At 40.2% G+C, this 17,538-nt stretch overlaps 1 protein-coding gene and 1 long non-coding RNA gene across 5 annotated transcripts in view; one reads left to right on the top strand and one right to left on the bottom strand.

Annotated features, from left to right (window-relative positions):
* The window catches only part of LOC122983846, a 372,841-nt gene that overhangs the window by 90,958 nt on the left and 264,345 nt on the right, over positions 1 to 17,538 (top strand). The gene's annotated exons all lie outside the window — the stretch shown is intronic.
* fat3a (FAT atypical cadherin 3a) overlaps positions 1 to 17,538 on the bottom strand; it is a 255,590-nt gene that overhangs the window by 84,809 nt on the left and 153,243 nt on the right. For all 4 annotated transcript variants that reach the window (XR_006403773.1, XM_044353986.1, XM_044353987.1 and 1 more), the window contains exons 4-7: positions 16,364 to 16,425; positions 13,049 to 13,363; positions 11,609 to 11,819; positions 2,214 to 2,353 (exon numbers count right to left, since the gene is read on the bottom strand). Coding sequence is in view for 3 of the 4 variants with exons in the window: in XM_044353986.1 (XP_044209921.1) it covers positions 2,214 to 2,353; positions 11,609 to 11,819; positions 13,049 to 13,363; positions 16,364 to 16,425 (728 nt within the window). In the remaining variant the exon portion in view is untranslated. The remainder of the gene's footprint in view (positions 1 to 2,213; positions 2,354 to 11,608; positions 11,820 to 13,048; positions 13,364 to 16,363; positions 16,426 to 17,538) is intronic.

Raw genomic sequence — 17,538 nt, 5'->3', positions numbered from 1 at the left:
ATTCTGGGACGGTTTGATTTATGGTGGGTTATGATTTAGAGTATTGTGTTTCTGGGTTTTGGTTTTCTGTTACTCTGTGTTTCCCTTGTGTGTTCCTTCACTCCTACTGTGTTCATGTACTCCTCTTTACACCTGCCCTGCATTCGTTAGCCTTGCCCTGCTCTCAGTGTCTTCCCAGCCTATCAGCTCCCAGCCTGCCCCTGTGTCTTGTCACCTGGTCCTCGCTGTCTGATTAGTTTAGTTTGTATTTTAGGTCTGGTTTTCAGTTGAGTCTTGTTGGATCATTGGTTCTGTTTTGCCCTGTTCTGTCCTGACCATCTCCAGGCTCCTCTCCTGTGGAACCATCTCCCAGTTTGAGTCCAGGAGGCAGACATTCTCTCTGCATTTAAGAGTAGGCTTAAAACCTTTTTTTTTTTTATTAAAGTTGGGACCAGCCAGGCTTGCCTTGGGACAAGACTGCCATGGGACTTCCCATGATGCACTGAGCTCCTCTCTCCTCCTTTCCCTCTCCATCTGTACTCATATATGTCCCATTAATGCATGTTACTAACTGGGGGGTGTAATAATAGGCATCTCACTCATTCCTTATGTCAGGACAATTCTTCCTGCTCTATAAAAATGCTAATATCATATGCTCTGTGTGTGAGTGTGTATCAGTGTATTTGCGTCTGTGTACGGTAGGTCTTCTCATATTCAACAGTAACTCAGTATATAACAATCTCATCCAACTCATCTTGTAAGTTAAAATCTAATCTAAATTCTTTGCTACTAATCAAATGACATTTTCCTGGTTTTATTGAAAGTATTTCTAACAGCAGCTGCAAGTTGACCATACGTGACGCCAGCCGTTCTGAATAAGCCTCACTGTTTTACCGTATTGTATATTTTCTCACCTTTTCTTTACCAATGTGGGACATATATGGGTAAATTGGATTGATTCAGTCATTATGATTTGTGTTTTAAAAACAGGATTTTTGAATGATTAAAACAGGGCTTCATTTCCCACTAACAATCACAGAAGTTAATGGGAAGTTTAAGTGTTAAGAGCTTAGAAGTTTAACGTGTTAAGAGCTTCTTAACATCAGCTGTCTGTGGTGCTGAAGATGATGCTGGATACACATTTAACTTTAACTATCAGTGTCTGTAAGATGTGCTAGGTCATGTCGCTTCACACTATAATAACATCAGGTCTTATCTGACTGAGTACACCACTCAACTCCTCTCACCTCGTCTACTGTAACACCCTTCTGGCAGGGCTGCCAGCATGCACAGTAACAATCTGCAAAGAATCCACGTCTGGTCTTCAACCAGCCAAAACAGCTCATGTCACTCCACTTTTCACTACTCTGCACTGCCTCCCTTTTGCTGCTTGCATTAAGTTAAAGTCACTGATGCTTGCCTACAGAGTAGCCTCTAGTACAGCACCTACCTACCTGAACTCCCTCATACAGGTTTATGCACCTTCTCATTCCCTACAATCTGTAAATGAACTACAAATAGTCCTACTGCCACCGCAAAACAGGGAATCTCAATCAAAACTCTTCTCCTGTATGGTCCCTCGGTCGTGGAACAAGTTGCTGAACTTGCTTCAGTCAGCAGAATTCCTTTCTGTCCTAGAAAAATCACTTGAGGACCTACCTCTTCCAAGAGTAAAGGTACTTTATTTGTCACGCATATATTTGTACAGTGAAATTCGATCTCTGCATTTAACCCATCCTTAGTATTAGGAGCAGTTGGACACATGTGGGTACTTACTCACCTACAGTAATAAGCTCTTTCTCCATGTCTTCATCCTTCTCTAGCTCATTGAAAAAAAACTAAATTTTTCAGCTCGGCACTTAGAGTATATGTTACTTCAAAGCAATCTTCAGTTACCATGCTTTTGGGAAACACCTCTTAATCTAATAAGGTTCATAAAATGGATTTTGAGATCATAGCCTTAAGGTGCTTTGGGGAAACAAGGCCCAGGCCAATCTACAAGAGGGGCTTGGTAAAACTGTGTTGTCATGTTTGTTGGTTAATGTGTTAGTTAAACAGGATTATGTTTAGTGCATTTTCATCTCTATTCCCCCATTCCCACCCTCCACTAACCCACTGGAGCAACACCATGGCATCTGGTGCATCAGCATTTTCAATTGATCCCAAAAAAAAAGAAGGTATAACTGTAAAACACAGCACAATAAAAGGTTAGTGAAATAAAGATCATGTGGTACCTGTGTGTATGCAGTGTTGGTGCCGTCAGTGGCCTGCACTGTCAGGTTGTAGAAGGAGCGCTGCTCAGCATCTAGAGGCTTGGCGATGATGATGGTGCCCACAGCCTTCTCTACGTCAAACACACTGTCGCTGTTCCCACCTGCTCCACAGGAGGAAGGTCAGACAGTAGGAGGCAATCAATCATACAGACCTACTCTGAACACACACTGGTTATGATGAATATGTAAATATACACACACACAAACCAGACAGTTTTATTATGGACCAGTGATTTTCTGTCATGTGTAACCATTTATTTTGATATTCCACATACAGTAAATTTGCTGTTGTGTTTACAATTGGTATAATCTCAGTCAGTGAAATGTGTTGCTACAGTGATCAGATAGACTGAACAAAAGCACATGACTGGAGACCACTGCTGCACACACACTTTTCATTGACCCCCCCCCCCCCCCCCCCCCACACACACACACACACCAGCTCCACACACTGCAAACCAACAGTCAAAAGCACATAATCACAGCAACACAATGAAGCACAAGCACCAGCCATGCAAGCACTAACAACACATAACCTGAGTGTGTGTGTGTTTGTGAGTGTGTATGTTCCTATTACTGACTGCACTGTAAATGGATTTGAAACATATGTGTTCATGTGTGTTTGATCTGGTGGCATTCATTACAGATACACTCCCTGATGTTGTTCCAGCACCTATTTGTGCCCCAAACACGGAATCTCCTGCTGGCTCACTGATAATGATTTGTAATTCAACTGTGAACTGTGTGTGTTGCATTTCAAAACATCAAGTAAGCTGGGAGGAAATCCTTCACCTTCAAGCTCCTCTATTTAAACCGTTTGAGTGATGAGACTTTCTGACATGGCCACACATGTGTTAAGAGTATCACATAATCAGGATCATTTTTAACCTCTTAACAAGAAGAAAAACCAAGGAGGAGCACAACCTGGTGACAACCAATCACACTCAACTTGACTCTCTCATGGAGTGGAAACACAGAACTCCACTCAACTGTACAAATATATTTCAAACTAAATGGAGGGAAAGCTGACTGTTTCCATCAACAGTGTCCCAATTCTCAATGTTATAACTTTAACAAGCTACCAAAATACGTACATCAGTTGGGAAATTAATTATTTTGTCATGCACCAGTATGCTGTAGTGGCAACATGAGAAAATAAGTGTTCAATCAGAGCTGAATACAGATGTCACTCATTTCATTTGCTGCAGTTACTGTGGTGATAGAGTGGCCCCACGGCAGCAAATAGGGAGGGGGGACTCGTATTTTATCCAGCTGATTTCAGCACTGGCTGCAGTGTGCATCAACAACCACCAGGTGGCACATGTGAGCAGTCCAGACGCAGTCTCTGCAGTCGGAAATCACTGCGGTAACACTCACTGAATGGCAGCGTTAGAGTTCAGCCTGATTGCCATGAAAATACAAACAGGGGTGTAAACTTTGAATCCAAATTAGGTCATTTGTGTAATGTGTGTAGATCCAATGAGTTTTTGTTGAATTTGGGTGGGTGGTGGAGGGAGGGTTAATCAGTCTAAATGCATTTATACTCCAAGAATGGGAGTTTCACTATTACTGTTCATCACTTTTGTGTTGATTTTGTTGGAAGCATGTGTAATTAGAGTCCTGCCATCTGACACTAATTAACTGAGCAGCTGCTTTGGTTCAAGATGCTAGTTTCATGTTAATATGAGCTTAAGATAGCTAAATCGGATAGCCATCAAACAACAATTTGGTGGAGTTTTCATAACTTTATGCTTCAGAGTTCATCAACACACTGTCTCAGTGAGCAGATCGAGGCATGCTGCAACTTTTTTCTTCCTCGGAAGGCAGGGAGGTGCGTTTGTTTTACAATTAGTGTTTGCTAAAAGATGAAGCTTCTGATGAGTGAACACTTGAATCCCGGATCAATGGGGTAGTCAATCTGCACTTGTCTATTTCCTTGTCTAGACAAAATGAATAATCCATTGGACTCAAGTTGTAAACTTGAAGGTGTAGTGTCACTCATCCAAGAGACTTCTTCTGTTCTTGTGATTACTGAGGAGTCCAAACATTTTGACCTGTAAATCTGTCCCCACCAGTCAGCAGCATCTCTTAGATGAGTGGCATGTTGTCTTGACTTTGTCCTTCTGTATCTAAATGAATGAGATGAACATTCACAGTAAGGTTAATGGTTCAATAGCATATTATTGACTCTGACTATGGTATTTAATCTGCTTATTGAATCAGAGTTCTTATAAACCCCCCTTATGCTATTTAATATGCTTATGCTGAATAGGGGGAAACACATATTTGGCAGCCTAATTCATGTTCACAACTTAAACCTGAAATATTAGCTGATGATTATAGTGATAAAGAACAAGCAGAGATAAAAGATAATAATAGATTTGTTAGTCTTGGAGCTTTGTAAATCTGGGCATTTTAGCAACCTGAACCTGCTATGCGAACACAAACCTGCTTCAAAGACTGTCCAAGTAAAATTCCAGTGTTCCAGTGTGCTTGTCTGATACTGGAACAATAATTTGTGTGTAGGATTACTATGGGATTATCCATGTATTTATTTTCAGAATACAGTAGCACAATAATAAGGAAGACCACAACAACTGCTTGTTTTGCTATGTGTGGCAATACTCAGTAGATTATTTAAAGGCCCTATGCGTAGAATATTTAATTTATTCTGATGAAATCTGTGTGCTCTGCTGTCAGCCTCAGTGTCCACCACTACACTACAATACCACTTGGAAACTAGAAATTTGGAAATTCTAAATCATACATGAAATAATGTGAAAATATCAACAAAAAGCTCAAAAGGTTATTCTCCAATCAAACCAAATCAATGTATCACAATCACAGATTTGTTTAATTTAAACGCATTACTAAATGTAATCCTATAAACAGTGGCCTATGTGGTGGAAATCCATGTATTTAGCTGTTTAAAATGAAACGTAGGACATGACAGAAATCAATAACCACAGGCTGTTAAGTTTTGAACCAGTTGGTCCTGACCAGACTTGGCGTTCACAGGAAGAAATTACCAGTAGTAGAGAAACCAAGAATGTATCTTACTGCTTTGCCTAATTATGTACGCAGATATGACAATTTTTTGAACTATTACCTTATCAAAGAGAAGCAGAACTTGACCTTGACTCAGGTCGGCCCTAGGAAGAATAATACATTTCAACAGACAAACAGTAAAGTGTATGTAGGAAATAATTTTCAAGTGGGTTTTCAAGTGAGTTTGCAGTATGTTCTGTAACCTGGGCTGTGCTGTTTGTTGTGTGCAGCAGGAAATATTACTGATCAGATAATGAGAGAAAAAGATGTTAACCATACTGTGAGAACAGGCAGCTTCAAACAGCCATGTCTACCGTCCAACATAATCATCCTCATTTAGGACATGTGAAAGAAGAGGGTTTGGCAAGAATACCACTGAGGCCAGAGGGAGCCTCCCGTCTGCTGACGCCAAATTACAGAGAGAGAAAATCCAACCCTCTGCTCTGCTCTAAAATTACTTTTCACTGCCTCTCTAAAGCTGAGTTTATGCTCATTGGCTCAACTGGACAGTTTTGTCTCGCCACAGAACAAGGTGATGTCTCACCTCACCCTACAGTGCTAGGTTTGTGACAGGGAGCAGAGTGACAGAAAAAAATGATGCAGAGTGATCACAGGACTGGCTCTGGACACACTGATGTCCAGAGCCAGTCCTGTGAGAGACAAAAATATAAATGTTTGTGACTATTTTCTTCTCCCTTCTGCTGGCCTTGCTTACCAGCCAATCAGAATTGAGTATATACCATGACCATGGAAAAGTAAAGTGATAACAAACAATAAGGTGTCCTGATATGAGAAAAATGAATGATGTAAAAAAAAAAACAGGCACTTAATTTAAGTAAAATATCAATGTAAAAATGTAAAAAATAAGCCAAGTTAAGCCACTGCATTCAAAACCTGAAGCAAAAGTATACAAGTATTCATTTTCAGCAGAATGTACTTAAAATAGCCATTATGGAGACTTCTGTGAGTGGTATATTATTATTGTATATATTTTTGGATCATTATAACAGTTTCATTAAACAGTTGTAATGTAATATTTAACAGTTACAATGTGAAAGATTATTATTGTGTACATCAACATATTTTAAAAAATAAATGTCATAATGGTTAGGCATAATATTTATCAGAATTAACTAATCGCAGTAATGACGGATGAAATTGTCTAATTATTTGACCAAATTGTGGCAATACAAGCAGATATTTAAACAGATCTGTCAGGATGAGGGTGTCTGTCAAGATCCAGCAAATGGCTGTCAACAACAGATCAGACACAGATTGACTTTCCTGCTACATCAGTACATGAGGACATGAGGAACACATGAGGAAATAAATGAGGTGAAAACAATGATTCAACTAAAGAAGGAAATAAATCTGGACAGCCTCTAGCTGCTGCCAGCAGCAGGATCAGCACTTTGGAGAGCTGATCAAGTCCTTCCAACTGTGTATGATGATTTTTTTACATGACTAAAATTAATGATTTAATTTCTGAACAATATTTAACAAATATTCTTTGACATTTTTGAAATTACAATGATCAGGTTTCCATACTTTCAGCAATTAAAACCCCGCTGATTTTTCCTTTTATTCCATGACTGAACAAAACAATTTTAAAGAAACCAAAGCTGCAATTAAAAAAAAACAAACCTTTTCAAAAAACAAACAAAAAGAAAATTGCAACAAATTAATGAACAGGGTCGTAAACTGGTGGTCTGGGTCTGGCCACAGGAGGGTCCAGGAGCAGTGTGGGCCAGTGTACTCATTATGGATTGTGCGCTTTCACTTCGCGCACAAGCAGATCTGTTTCCTCTGCAGAGAAACGTTCCTTCTTACTACTTGGCAAATATGCCATTATAATAGCAATCCGCCAAGGTGAAAACACACCTGGCTTTTAAAGGGAATGGGAGATGAAACTCTGATTGGTTTATTGAATATTACACTCAAAACACACCCATGATTAATTAGGAGACTAAGGACAACCCTTTTGAAATATGCTTGTGGCGATGCGACCATTTTTTCCACCATTAAACTAGCAAAAGTGGATTTGGACACACCCTAAATGCACTTGCGCCATGCACTTCAGACTGTGCGGTTTGGATCCTTAAAATAGGGCCCAATTTCATCAACTTTATTTACTGAAGGATATTTTAATCTAAAGCAATGTGTGTATTTTGTCTGATTACTCTTGTGTGTATGTGTCTGTCTGTTTGTCTGTGTGTGTGTGTGTGTGTGTGTGTGTGTGTGTGTGTCTGTCTGTCTGTCCGCCCACCCACCCACCTGTCCATCCGTCTGGCTCAGCCTGCTGGATGGAGTGTGAGTGACTGTGACTATAAATGGATGCCTGGTGTGTGTTTAGTGGATTTGGTGTGTGCATGCTTATGTTTGGTTGCCATTATATCATGTTTTAAGTGTGTACTGAGTATGCACTGTATGACTGCGTGTGATAGGTAATGTATAATATTTAGATAACTCTGATCACCATCTAAACTCACTCATCTAAAAATGTACAAATCTGTCCAGTAAATGTTGAGAGATCTGGCCAAAGATAAGTGTTGGATAGACTGACAGATGAACTGATATTACCATCCTTATTTCTAATGCCAAATTTCCACTCAAATCTAGCGCATCTGCAATCTTAACAGAATTTCCAGAAAATCAGTAAAACACTTTTGCTGATTTTCTGCTCTCCCTAACACCTAATTTAAGTTCTTTTTCTGTTTCTTTTCCTCCTCCTATCGTCTCTGTCTAGGTTCCTCACATCCGCTCAATGTCACACTTTCTATATTCACACAGTTCAAATTTTCACTTTTCAAATTTTCACTTGCAAGGTGTGGTGAAGGTGAAGGTGAATGTGTTGCATACCAACAACTGGGAATTCTGAGGGCTTGGTTTAAAGCATTGCGTGCTGATTATTGAGGGATGGGCTTTGTACACTGCAGGCTGGGTGTTTGGCACTGGTTGCTGAGTAGTTAGGTGCTCATACTGATTGTGCTTTTTCACTCCCAAACCTGCTGCCCCACAGCTGAGTGCAGCCATTAGTTTTAGATAATGGGTCAGCAGATAGTGTGAGGTTTGTGTGCATGTGTGAACCTGCCTTTGAAAACTGCTACATGAAGGCATGCATTAATTCCATAAGGAATGTGTGTACAGGTGCTGCTAACAGCAGGTCATTAGACAGAGCTGTCACCGAGGTAACCCAGGGGTTGTTGCCATGGGAGCAGCTAAAAAGGTTGTGATACCTTTTTACCAAACCTTCATCCCTTAAATTAACCTTGGCTACAATGTAGTCCATTAATGTGAAACACACACACACACACACACATTGAGACAAGATAAACACATACACAAACACACCCACATACACTCAGCCTGAGCGTCTGTGCGGTTAACCCCTCAGTCAACCACGTCCAACCAACCAATCACAGGGAAGATGTGAGCAGCACTGATGAGGTGCAGAGGTGGATGATGAGCACCAACGAAAAATACAAGGAACAGAAAAAGCAGAGGAAAAGGAAGAAAAGGGAGGGAAGAATAGACAGCAAAGAGCAGAAGTGGAAGTTGGAAGCGAGATACCTTCTGAGGAACAGTTCCTGCCACAAGCGCTCTGCAGAATATAGAACATCTCACGGAAAGACCTGGGACCTTCCAGGCACGTAGCATTGAGGGGAGAGAGGAGAGAGAAGGTGAGACAGGTAGGACACACAGGCCCGAGGGAGGAGGACAGGACAACAGGAGGATGACATGATGAGGAGAGGAGATGATGAAACAGGACAGAGACAGATACTGCTTCCCACTGGCTGAGATTGTACTGAAATTATTTGTACACGGGATGGAATCTACTTTTCAATAATTATAAATTCATTTTTAAATTACGTTGTTAGCATTATTATAATTTATCAGGAGGATGACTAGACATTTTGGCTCAGCGATGCTACACTGATACAGATACTTGATTAAAGCTGCTGACAGAAAATATTTTCTGGTGAATTAAATCCAAAATAATTGTTTCACAATTAAGAGAATAAGATCTGTCTTATTGTAAGATCTCAACATAATGATTCTATGCAGACACCAGATCATTATTATTGTTTTTTGTTTTGTTGTTGTTGTTTTTTTTTAATCCTGGAAATTACTTATCTTTATGATTTTTGACAAGGACCTCTTGGTTAAATGGTTAAACTAAAGACTGTTCCTTAGAAGCAAAGGTTGAGACAGCATGACCTTTTGCAAAGTGTCTGACTTTGACATCAGAGGCCCCTGTTCACATCCTGTTTCCTACAAACTGTCAACATTTGTTCGTTTTAACCATGACCACCATTTTTGTGTAACCATAACCTAGTACTATTGGTTGCCTTACCAAACTTACAGGTGGCAGATCAAGAAACCCCTGTGTGAACTGTTTTTTTTATTGATTTTGATTTGACCATTATGGAGGGCATTGACAACTATTTAGTCACTTAGGTAGGAGGACTTTCTTTGCCTTTTGCGTATGATTGTAATTTATTATATTATTTTGTAATATTATGTGACGTACTTTTAAAAGATTTTTCCACAAAACGTGCTACACAATTTGGTTCTGTAGTTTTGTTTTATCTTTTGTATTGATGTAATTTGATACTCATGCTCTGAATGTTTCTCAAAACATATACATTGATATCTTTTCAACAATATTCAAGTCCACTTATACACACTGGTCTAGGGTAACAGACTGGATAACACTGCATATATTTTTTTCTACTTATTTGTATCCTGTTGCCACTTACCTCTTGGTCTGTTTTCTTGTGCTTTATCTCCTGTGATCTGGGAAGTATTATCTTATTATTAATATTATTCTCCTGTCCCCCCTCTCCCTTTCCCTCTCTCTTTCTCTCTCTCAACCCAACCGGTCAAAGCAGATGGCCGCCCACCGAGAGCCGGGGTCTGCTTGAGGTTTCTTCCCGTTAAAGGGGAGTTTTTCCTTACCGCTGTCGCCAAGTGCTTGCTCATGGGGGAATTGTTGGGTCTCTGTAAATTAAAGAGTACGGTCTTGACCTGCTCTATGTGAAAAGTGCCTTGAGATGACTTCTGTTGTGATATGGCGCTATATAAATAAAAATTGATTGATTGATTGATTGATTATTACTTGTAAGAAACATTAACCACTTGTTGAATCTTAATGTCTCATTTATATAAGTTAATGAAAAGAAAGGAGATAGATGTTATTCCAGAGAAAGGATGTGGACCCAGTGAGACCCAATGAGAAATCATGAGGAAGAACTAAGAAAGAATGTCATCGGAGAGAGGGGCGGGGGGAGATGGACAGAGACATGGTGAGAAAGAGAAAGAAAGGGAGAGACGGACAGAGCTATGGGGAGCCAGAAGCACGAGCCAGAAGGTATCTCCAACTGGATACAAACTGACTGTCACTGCTCAGTGACAACAAAAGGAAAGATGGATGGTGCATTGTGGAAACTGCAGTCCTTCTTGGGCACTCCATCTGCTTTGGGCTGACTGGAGCCCACAGTGCAAGTATCACAGCTGGTGAAATGTCAGTACACATATAGTATTGAATGTCATTAAAAACTAATAGAATCAGAATCAAAAGTACTGATTACTAGAATTATTAAATCACTTTTACCACACTAGAATCATCACTGTACATAATGCGTATAAATTGAGCTTAGTGCACTGGGCATGACATAATCTGGTTAAGCCTTTCAAGTGGGTGAAAGTGAACTTTGATGGATCAAAGGGATTTAAGTGTACCATGTTGGGCATTTCCCACTTACAGGGGACTGTCACACTGGCTTTAAAATCTGTCAGAATGTTCTTTATTGAGAGCAAGCCAGCACCTCATCAAAGCGGAGACAGTAGGAAGAGATGAACTAAATAACCTGTGAATAATATATATATAAATAACTCTACATCTCTTAAATGGACAGTCCCATTAAAAAATAAAACTTTCAGGATGACAATCATATGAAAATACTTTATTTCAAGTTTAATTCTGAACTTAGTCCATATCTCTATAGACTGTCCACAGACTATAGTTCTCTATAGAGTGCCTAATGTTTCATTATCTTTGCTACTACAGATGTAGCAGCTGGAGAAGCTGTCGCCATGGTGACTGGGATGGGCAGAGCATAACAGATCATGCAGCGAGGCCACAGTACCTAAGCTGCACCTCATATACATCAACACACACTGACACTGTCAGCCCAACACACGTCATGCACCGAGCCTGGGCACACCCTACCTCACACCACACAAAGTCCTCCACTGGCTGATAGAGGACCATCCTCACTTGCAGGTTTTTTTGTTGTTTTTTTTACCTGTGATGTCAAACCACAAGGGGGCGGAGCTCTGCTGCATGGAGACCACTCCCACGATCTCAGCCACCTTGTCGTTCTCCATGACAGTGAAATTATAGAAAGGTTCGTCAAACAGCAGCGGCAGAGTTGAGGGAGGCGGTCGACGAATCCACTCGATGTGGAGGCGAGCTGTGGAGGACTTCTGAGGACGACCATTGTCTGTTGCTTTGATCTGAAGAGAGAAGCACAGATCTAAAGACAGAGGTTCTAAGAATAGAGGATGTTATATGCTGTACAGATTGTAAAGCCCTCTGAAGCAAATTTGTGATTTGTGAACAAATAAAATTCAACTTCACCAGAAGTTGGATTTTAAAGTAGAGAGAAGATTCATAAAAGAGTCAGTTACACACAATTAGCATGCAGTAAAGCAAGGAAGAAAGACACATGGATGTTTCTGACCTGAGTATTGAAATTATTCCTTAAATGCAATGTGAAGTGAAATTTGGCCACCCTAACTCCAGACAAGTGTGTCGATATAGGATTATGATGTTTTTTGCCATCTACAACTTCTGTGTATGACAGCTACAGTACGGTTGAGGTACGAGAAAGATAAAGGTGGTTAAGGTAAATTAATTTCTGTAATTTTCCTGAAACTGACAATCTGACATTCACACCTACACACATGCTTGATTGGCCAGCTGTGTGGAGTTGAGAAAGGAGCCAGGGTTTGAACTTATCTGTCTAGATCTCCTTTTTCATTCTTTACACAATTACTTCTGTTATTTCTGTTCATACATTTTCACTCTATAGGTTGCACAAAGTCAGGCAACGGTGCATCTCTTGAATTGAAAATGTTTTTACTTGTTTAAAAGATTCCCATGACACTATGACACTATGTACCTAGAGATCTATGGGGTGGTCCATACCACTCTGATATTCTTAAAGATAATTAAGAATATTCACCATTAAAATAATAACAAAAGTACAAAACTGAAACGAGACTTTGAACTCTTTTTAAGACAGGGTAATAAAGCAGGACCCAATTTAAGCTCCTTATCTTGTGATCTGTTGTTATCCGAAGTTGTGCTTTAGGGGTGTGTATTCCCAAACAAATGTTTAAATTATTGACACACAGTAAGCCTGAAGTTTTCAGTGCCCCTGGAGTTCTGGGGTCCCAGGGCAGCTGATTGCTTTGCCCAGTTGGTAATCCAACCTTGGACACATCAGTGTTGAAATATAAAATGCTAAACATAAATCCAAAACCATTACAATGCAACGTGAAATAGTTCTAACTAAGTGTTTGAGATATCCTGCTAACAGACAAATGGAAAACATACTGTTACAGCCTTGGCAGCGGCAACAAATTTAAGACTCAAAAACAGCATCCATCCATATAAAGACTTGTCTATGTCCTAAATCCTATCAGCAGTTTTTCAAAATAATTGATGGAAGTTTGCGTACAGTGAGGATGTCGTAGCTCCCTGCAGTGAAGGCCTTGCGTGATGATACCACTGCAGTCTTGGGGTCGATGAAGAACTTCCCGTCCTCGTTGCCATCCACAATGCTGTAGGAGAGGTCGCTGTTGGGCCCGTCATCGCGGTCGTAGGCGAACACCCGATAGATGGGCTCCCCCTTCTTTCTCCGCTCCCTCTCTGGCAATTTGACCTGGTACACCTTCTCTGGAAATGTGGGCTTGTTGTCATTTTCATCCAGGACCTGGACCATCACCCACACTGTACTCTGCCTGGGACTAGGACCACCATCTGACACCAATACCTGCAGGGGCAGAACAGAATGAGAGATTCAGTATAAATTCAGTATAAACACAAGATGCATTTCAATTCAGGGACTGGATCCTTCAAAGATGTGACCCATGACAGTGTCCCTTGGAAGACCTGAGGGCCAAGCTGAACCTGTACCCCCGATCACTCTATAAATTAAGTCCAGCGTCATTCAAAAGTAACCAGCATCTGTCTAGGTTCATTATATTTGCTGCCATTCTCGGCTGAAAAGGAAAAGAATTTGTCTGTGTGTTTTGACAGCTAACTCATTAAGCTTCTGTGTTTTCTACATGATAAAGAAGGTAATCACTGAGGGGCTGTTGTAAAGGTGGAGCTGGCCAATGAGAGCTACGAAGCAGGCTTTTCTCTATGTACAGATACAGTTTGCCAGAGGTGTAATCACTTTTCAGTTTGTCACAGATTTATGACATGGCAGCAGTTCATTTCCCCCTGTGCTTGGCTGGCTTCATTTAAGAATACCATCTGTCATTTTAGAAAACCCAAGAAATGAGGAGCTGCAGTAATTGTGAAGAAAGACAAGCTGATAATCGATTGCAGAGTTATCCCTTAACTGGGATGAAGAGAGTGGCTATATGAGACTATGGAAGGGAACAGGAGGTGGAGAGAACATAGTCATGGACCATAAGAGCGAGAAAGAGAAAAGGAGCAACGAGTAGGATAAACAGTTTTTTAACAGCCCTAACAGAGCAGAGGTATATGTGTCTGTGTGTATACTTGTCTATCTTTGATGTATTAAAAAAGAAAATCGTTGTACCTTTAACTCTGTAGAATCTCTTTTGGTATGTCAGCTCCTAACAAAGCAACTAATGTGGCCAAAATCAAGCCGAAATCAGTTCATTTTATCACTGGATTTACAAATTAAATTTCATAATGATAACTGAGGGCAATACATATGATATCCTGACACACTTGACCGCAGCCAGTGAAGTGTGCTCTAACAGGAGGGGGGGAAGTCATTACTGCTATTCTTAAATGTAGTGCTGTGTCAGCCTATAGAGAAAAATCAATGTTTCATTACACAGCTGCTCGCCCCTTGTCCTTGAGAAGTCAAACGGATACAGCAGTATGCTTCACTAAGTGCACATGTACATTATGACTGATGTCACATCATAAAGTTTTGTTAGTGCTGAAACCATGATGAAGTTGACTAAATGCTTTAACGACTGACACCAAATTATTCAATTGCAGTTTTGATACTTTGATCAGCTGTTTCACTGATTTAAATCAAGTAAAAAATACCAAATATTTAAGCATTCTAGCTTTGTTATCTTCAAGTCATAGTCAACTAACCTTGGGTTACTTGACTAGACAAAATACTCAAAATACTGTATATCAATATTTCAAAAAAGAGTATAATGGGAAGTACCAAGTTAATAAAAAATCTTGATACAATGGAACATGGCTGAGTTTATGTGCTACTTTTTGATTTCCATTGCAAAGTTCTAGTGGCGAACCTCTTTGGTCTCAGTGAGACATGTGCTTGGAACTGGTGATGACTCTATGGTGAATAATCTATAGACATGTGCGCAGGTTCAACATACTAGCAATCTGTCCTCTGAAGGCTGCACTTTCATGGTTTACAGAACTGAGACACAAACTTAAGTATTCTCTAGTCTAATATCTACTCTAGTTGTATTGTCATAAAATAGTCAGATCACTAGATAAGAAAAAGACAGTAAACACAAATTCAACATATAACATGCAGTTAGCATACAGCCAACATACCCACACACAGCATGTAGAAAACACACAGAAAGCACACACTCTTCACACCCTAAACTCAATGACTCATGAGAGAGCCAGTGGCACAATTTATCTCCAATCAGGTTAGAGTGGAGTAGAGACAAGTTCCCATTATTGTCTAACAGAGACCAAGGCACACTCATCATCTTCAGACTAGCTCTATTACCAAGCTAATGCAAATCTCACTAAGGACAGCAAAGAGCAGAGGGGAGAGTGCTGTGTGTGTAGCAGAGGATTAGAGGAGATTGGAGAGGCGATTTGCTCTCATCTAACTCCTGGCAGATTCTGGATTGGAGCACGAGTTCATGGATTTAACACACACTAGGCAATGTCAACTGTGTTCTGTTCATTTTTAAAGAAAGCAGAGTCAACAAGCTATCTCTATGAGTCCTCTGTTAAGCAACACAAGCAGGGCTGGGTATCATTTCATTTCTTATTTTATTTTTTGATACATTTGTAAATACAATACCTGAGTTTTAGCCCTGATACCAAAACAACAGACTTTTTTCCATACATGCTTTGAGAAATTTAAATATGTTTCTCTTTTATATTTGACAAAATTAGCCAAGATTCTCAAATGTTTGGCAAAATAGTCTTAACTCAAGGTCCAAACACTAGCTTGTCTCGCAGTCCATTTGTCATGGAGTTGGTTGTCAAACAGCAGCGTGTTGTTCTGACAGTCCAGCTATGTAAGAGAGTCACACTGGGATGTTTTAATTTCTTTCAAGTTTTTGATACTTTGTGACACTTAAGTATTAAGGTTTAATTCCCTGCCCTAAACATGAGATCTTGTAGAATTTGGTGATGTAGCATGGTCATATGAAAACACAGACTTGTGAGGTGAAATAGCAGAGTAGAAAGTATTTCAACTTTTGAGTGGCTTGCGTCTGAACATGACCTATCAGCAGTTTTTTTTTTAGACTAGAGTGATAAGACCTCACTGTTGAGTCATTGCTTATGTACAAAACATTAACAAAAAGTTCATTTTGCCAGTCTCCGAGAATGGAACAGAATAGAAAGAGAATTCTATGCTATTATATAATAATGATGGTGTTTTCAACAGAATCCCTCTTTGCTTTGTTGTTGAGGTTCAGTAGATTGAGCCAAGGCCCTTCAGAGCAGTGACCTTCATACCCCTGTGCTATCCTACTATATGTCAAGCCCATTACTTTGCGTGCGGGCACACACACACACACACACACACACACACACACACACACTGCGTCCTCACCTCTAAAACATGTTCAGTTTGTTGTTCGCGGTCCAGTTTCCTGGAGGTTGTGGTGATCAGACCTGAAACAGAAAACAGCAGAGAAAACAATTAGAACAGAGACAGAACACACACACACACACACACACACACATACAGTGGTGCCAGTAAGCCAAATGAGCGAAGTGACATGGTAATTAGTTGTGGGTGTCAGACACGATTGCTGACTTGTTCTAATTACATGGAATGAGAGAACAGCAGAGAGAGAAAGAGAAGGAGAAACAGATGCAGTTATTATACACACTGATTATGTAGTATTATAAATGTCACAACACCATGTTGTCTTTTTTTACTGTCCTCACTGGCTGTTGGGTGGGGGTGGGCTAACTAGCTGCTTGAATCAAAAAGAGAGCTTAAAAACGAAAGAGGGTAGATGAAGGCAGAGCTATCTGTTTGACAGTGTAATGATGGGAAACGCTTAGGTGTCAAAAAGTGTAGTTGACCCACACATCCAATAGACTTCGAACAGGGGCTGTTTTTTTTTTGTTGTTTTTTTTTTTTAGAAAAAAACACCTTTACTTTTTGCTTACCAAGCAAAGAAATGCTTCAGATCTTTCCTTCAAAGCCATAGCTGGGAGGCCACTGATTTCAGCTGGTACTAGACTACAACTTCTCTTACTTGTGGAGTACATACTGCTTATACACAATTTCCATTTAAAGAACATATTGTCTTAAAATGAATTAAAAATATACTTTTTTCACTCAGTTGTATATGATAATGGGAGTAGGAGTTACATAATCTATATGGTGGTTTGCAACCAAGGCCCTGGTACTGTGGATTTCTCCCTTCAAGTTGGGAGTTTCCTGAGTTTCCTTCTCAGGGTGGCTGTGCTCACTGTTAAGGTAGCTGTATACTACTCAAGACAGGCTTGTTAAATCCCCTCCCCTCACAGCAAGACAAGCAGACATTCACACCCACTTCATGCAGTGATTGGTCAGCTGTGTGAGAGTTAGAAAGGAGTCAGGGTTTGAACTTCTCTCTCTTGCTCTTCTCATGACACAATAATTTCTGTCACTTTCCATGTGAACAGCCGAGAGCAATACTATGGATGTCTTCCAGGAGAGACTGTCTGAAAATATGCACCGTTATCTCCATATTTAAAAGATGTCACATCCTCCTCCCCTCTCTGTGACAG

This window comes from Thunnus albacares, chromosome 6, assembly GCF_914725855.1.
Source record: "Thunnus albacares chromosome 6, fThuAlb1.1, whole genome shotgun sequence".
NCBI classification, from domain to species: domain Eukaryota; kingdom Metazoa; phylum Chordata; class Actinopteri; order Scombriformes; family Scombridae; genus Thunnus; species Thunnus albacares.
This window is presented reverse-complemented; position numbering and strand designations above follow the sequence as displayed.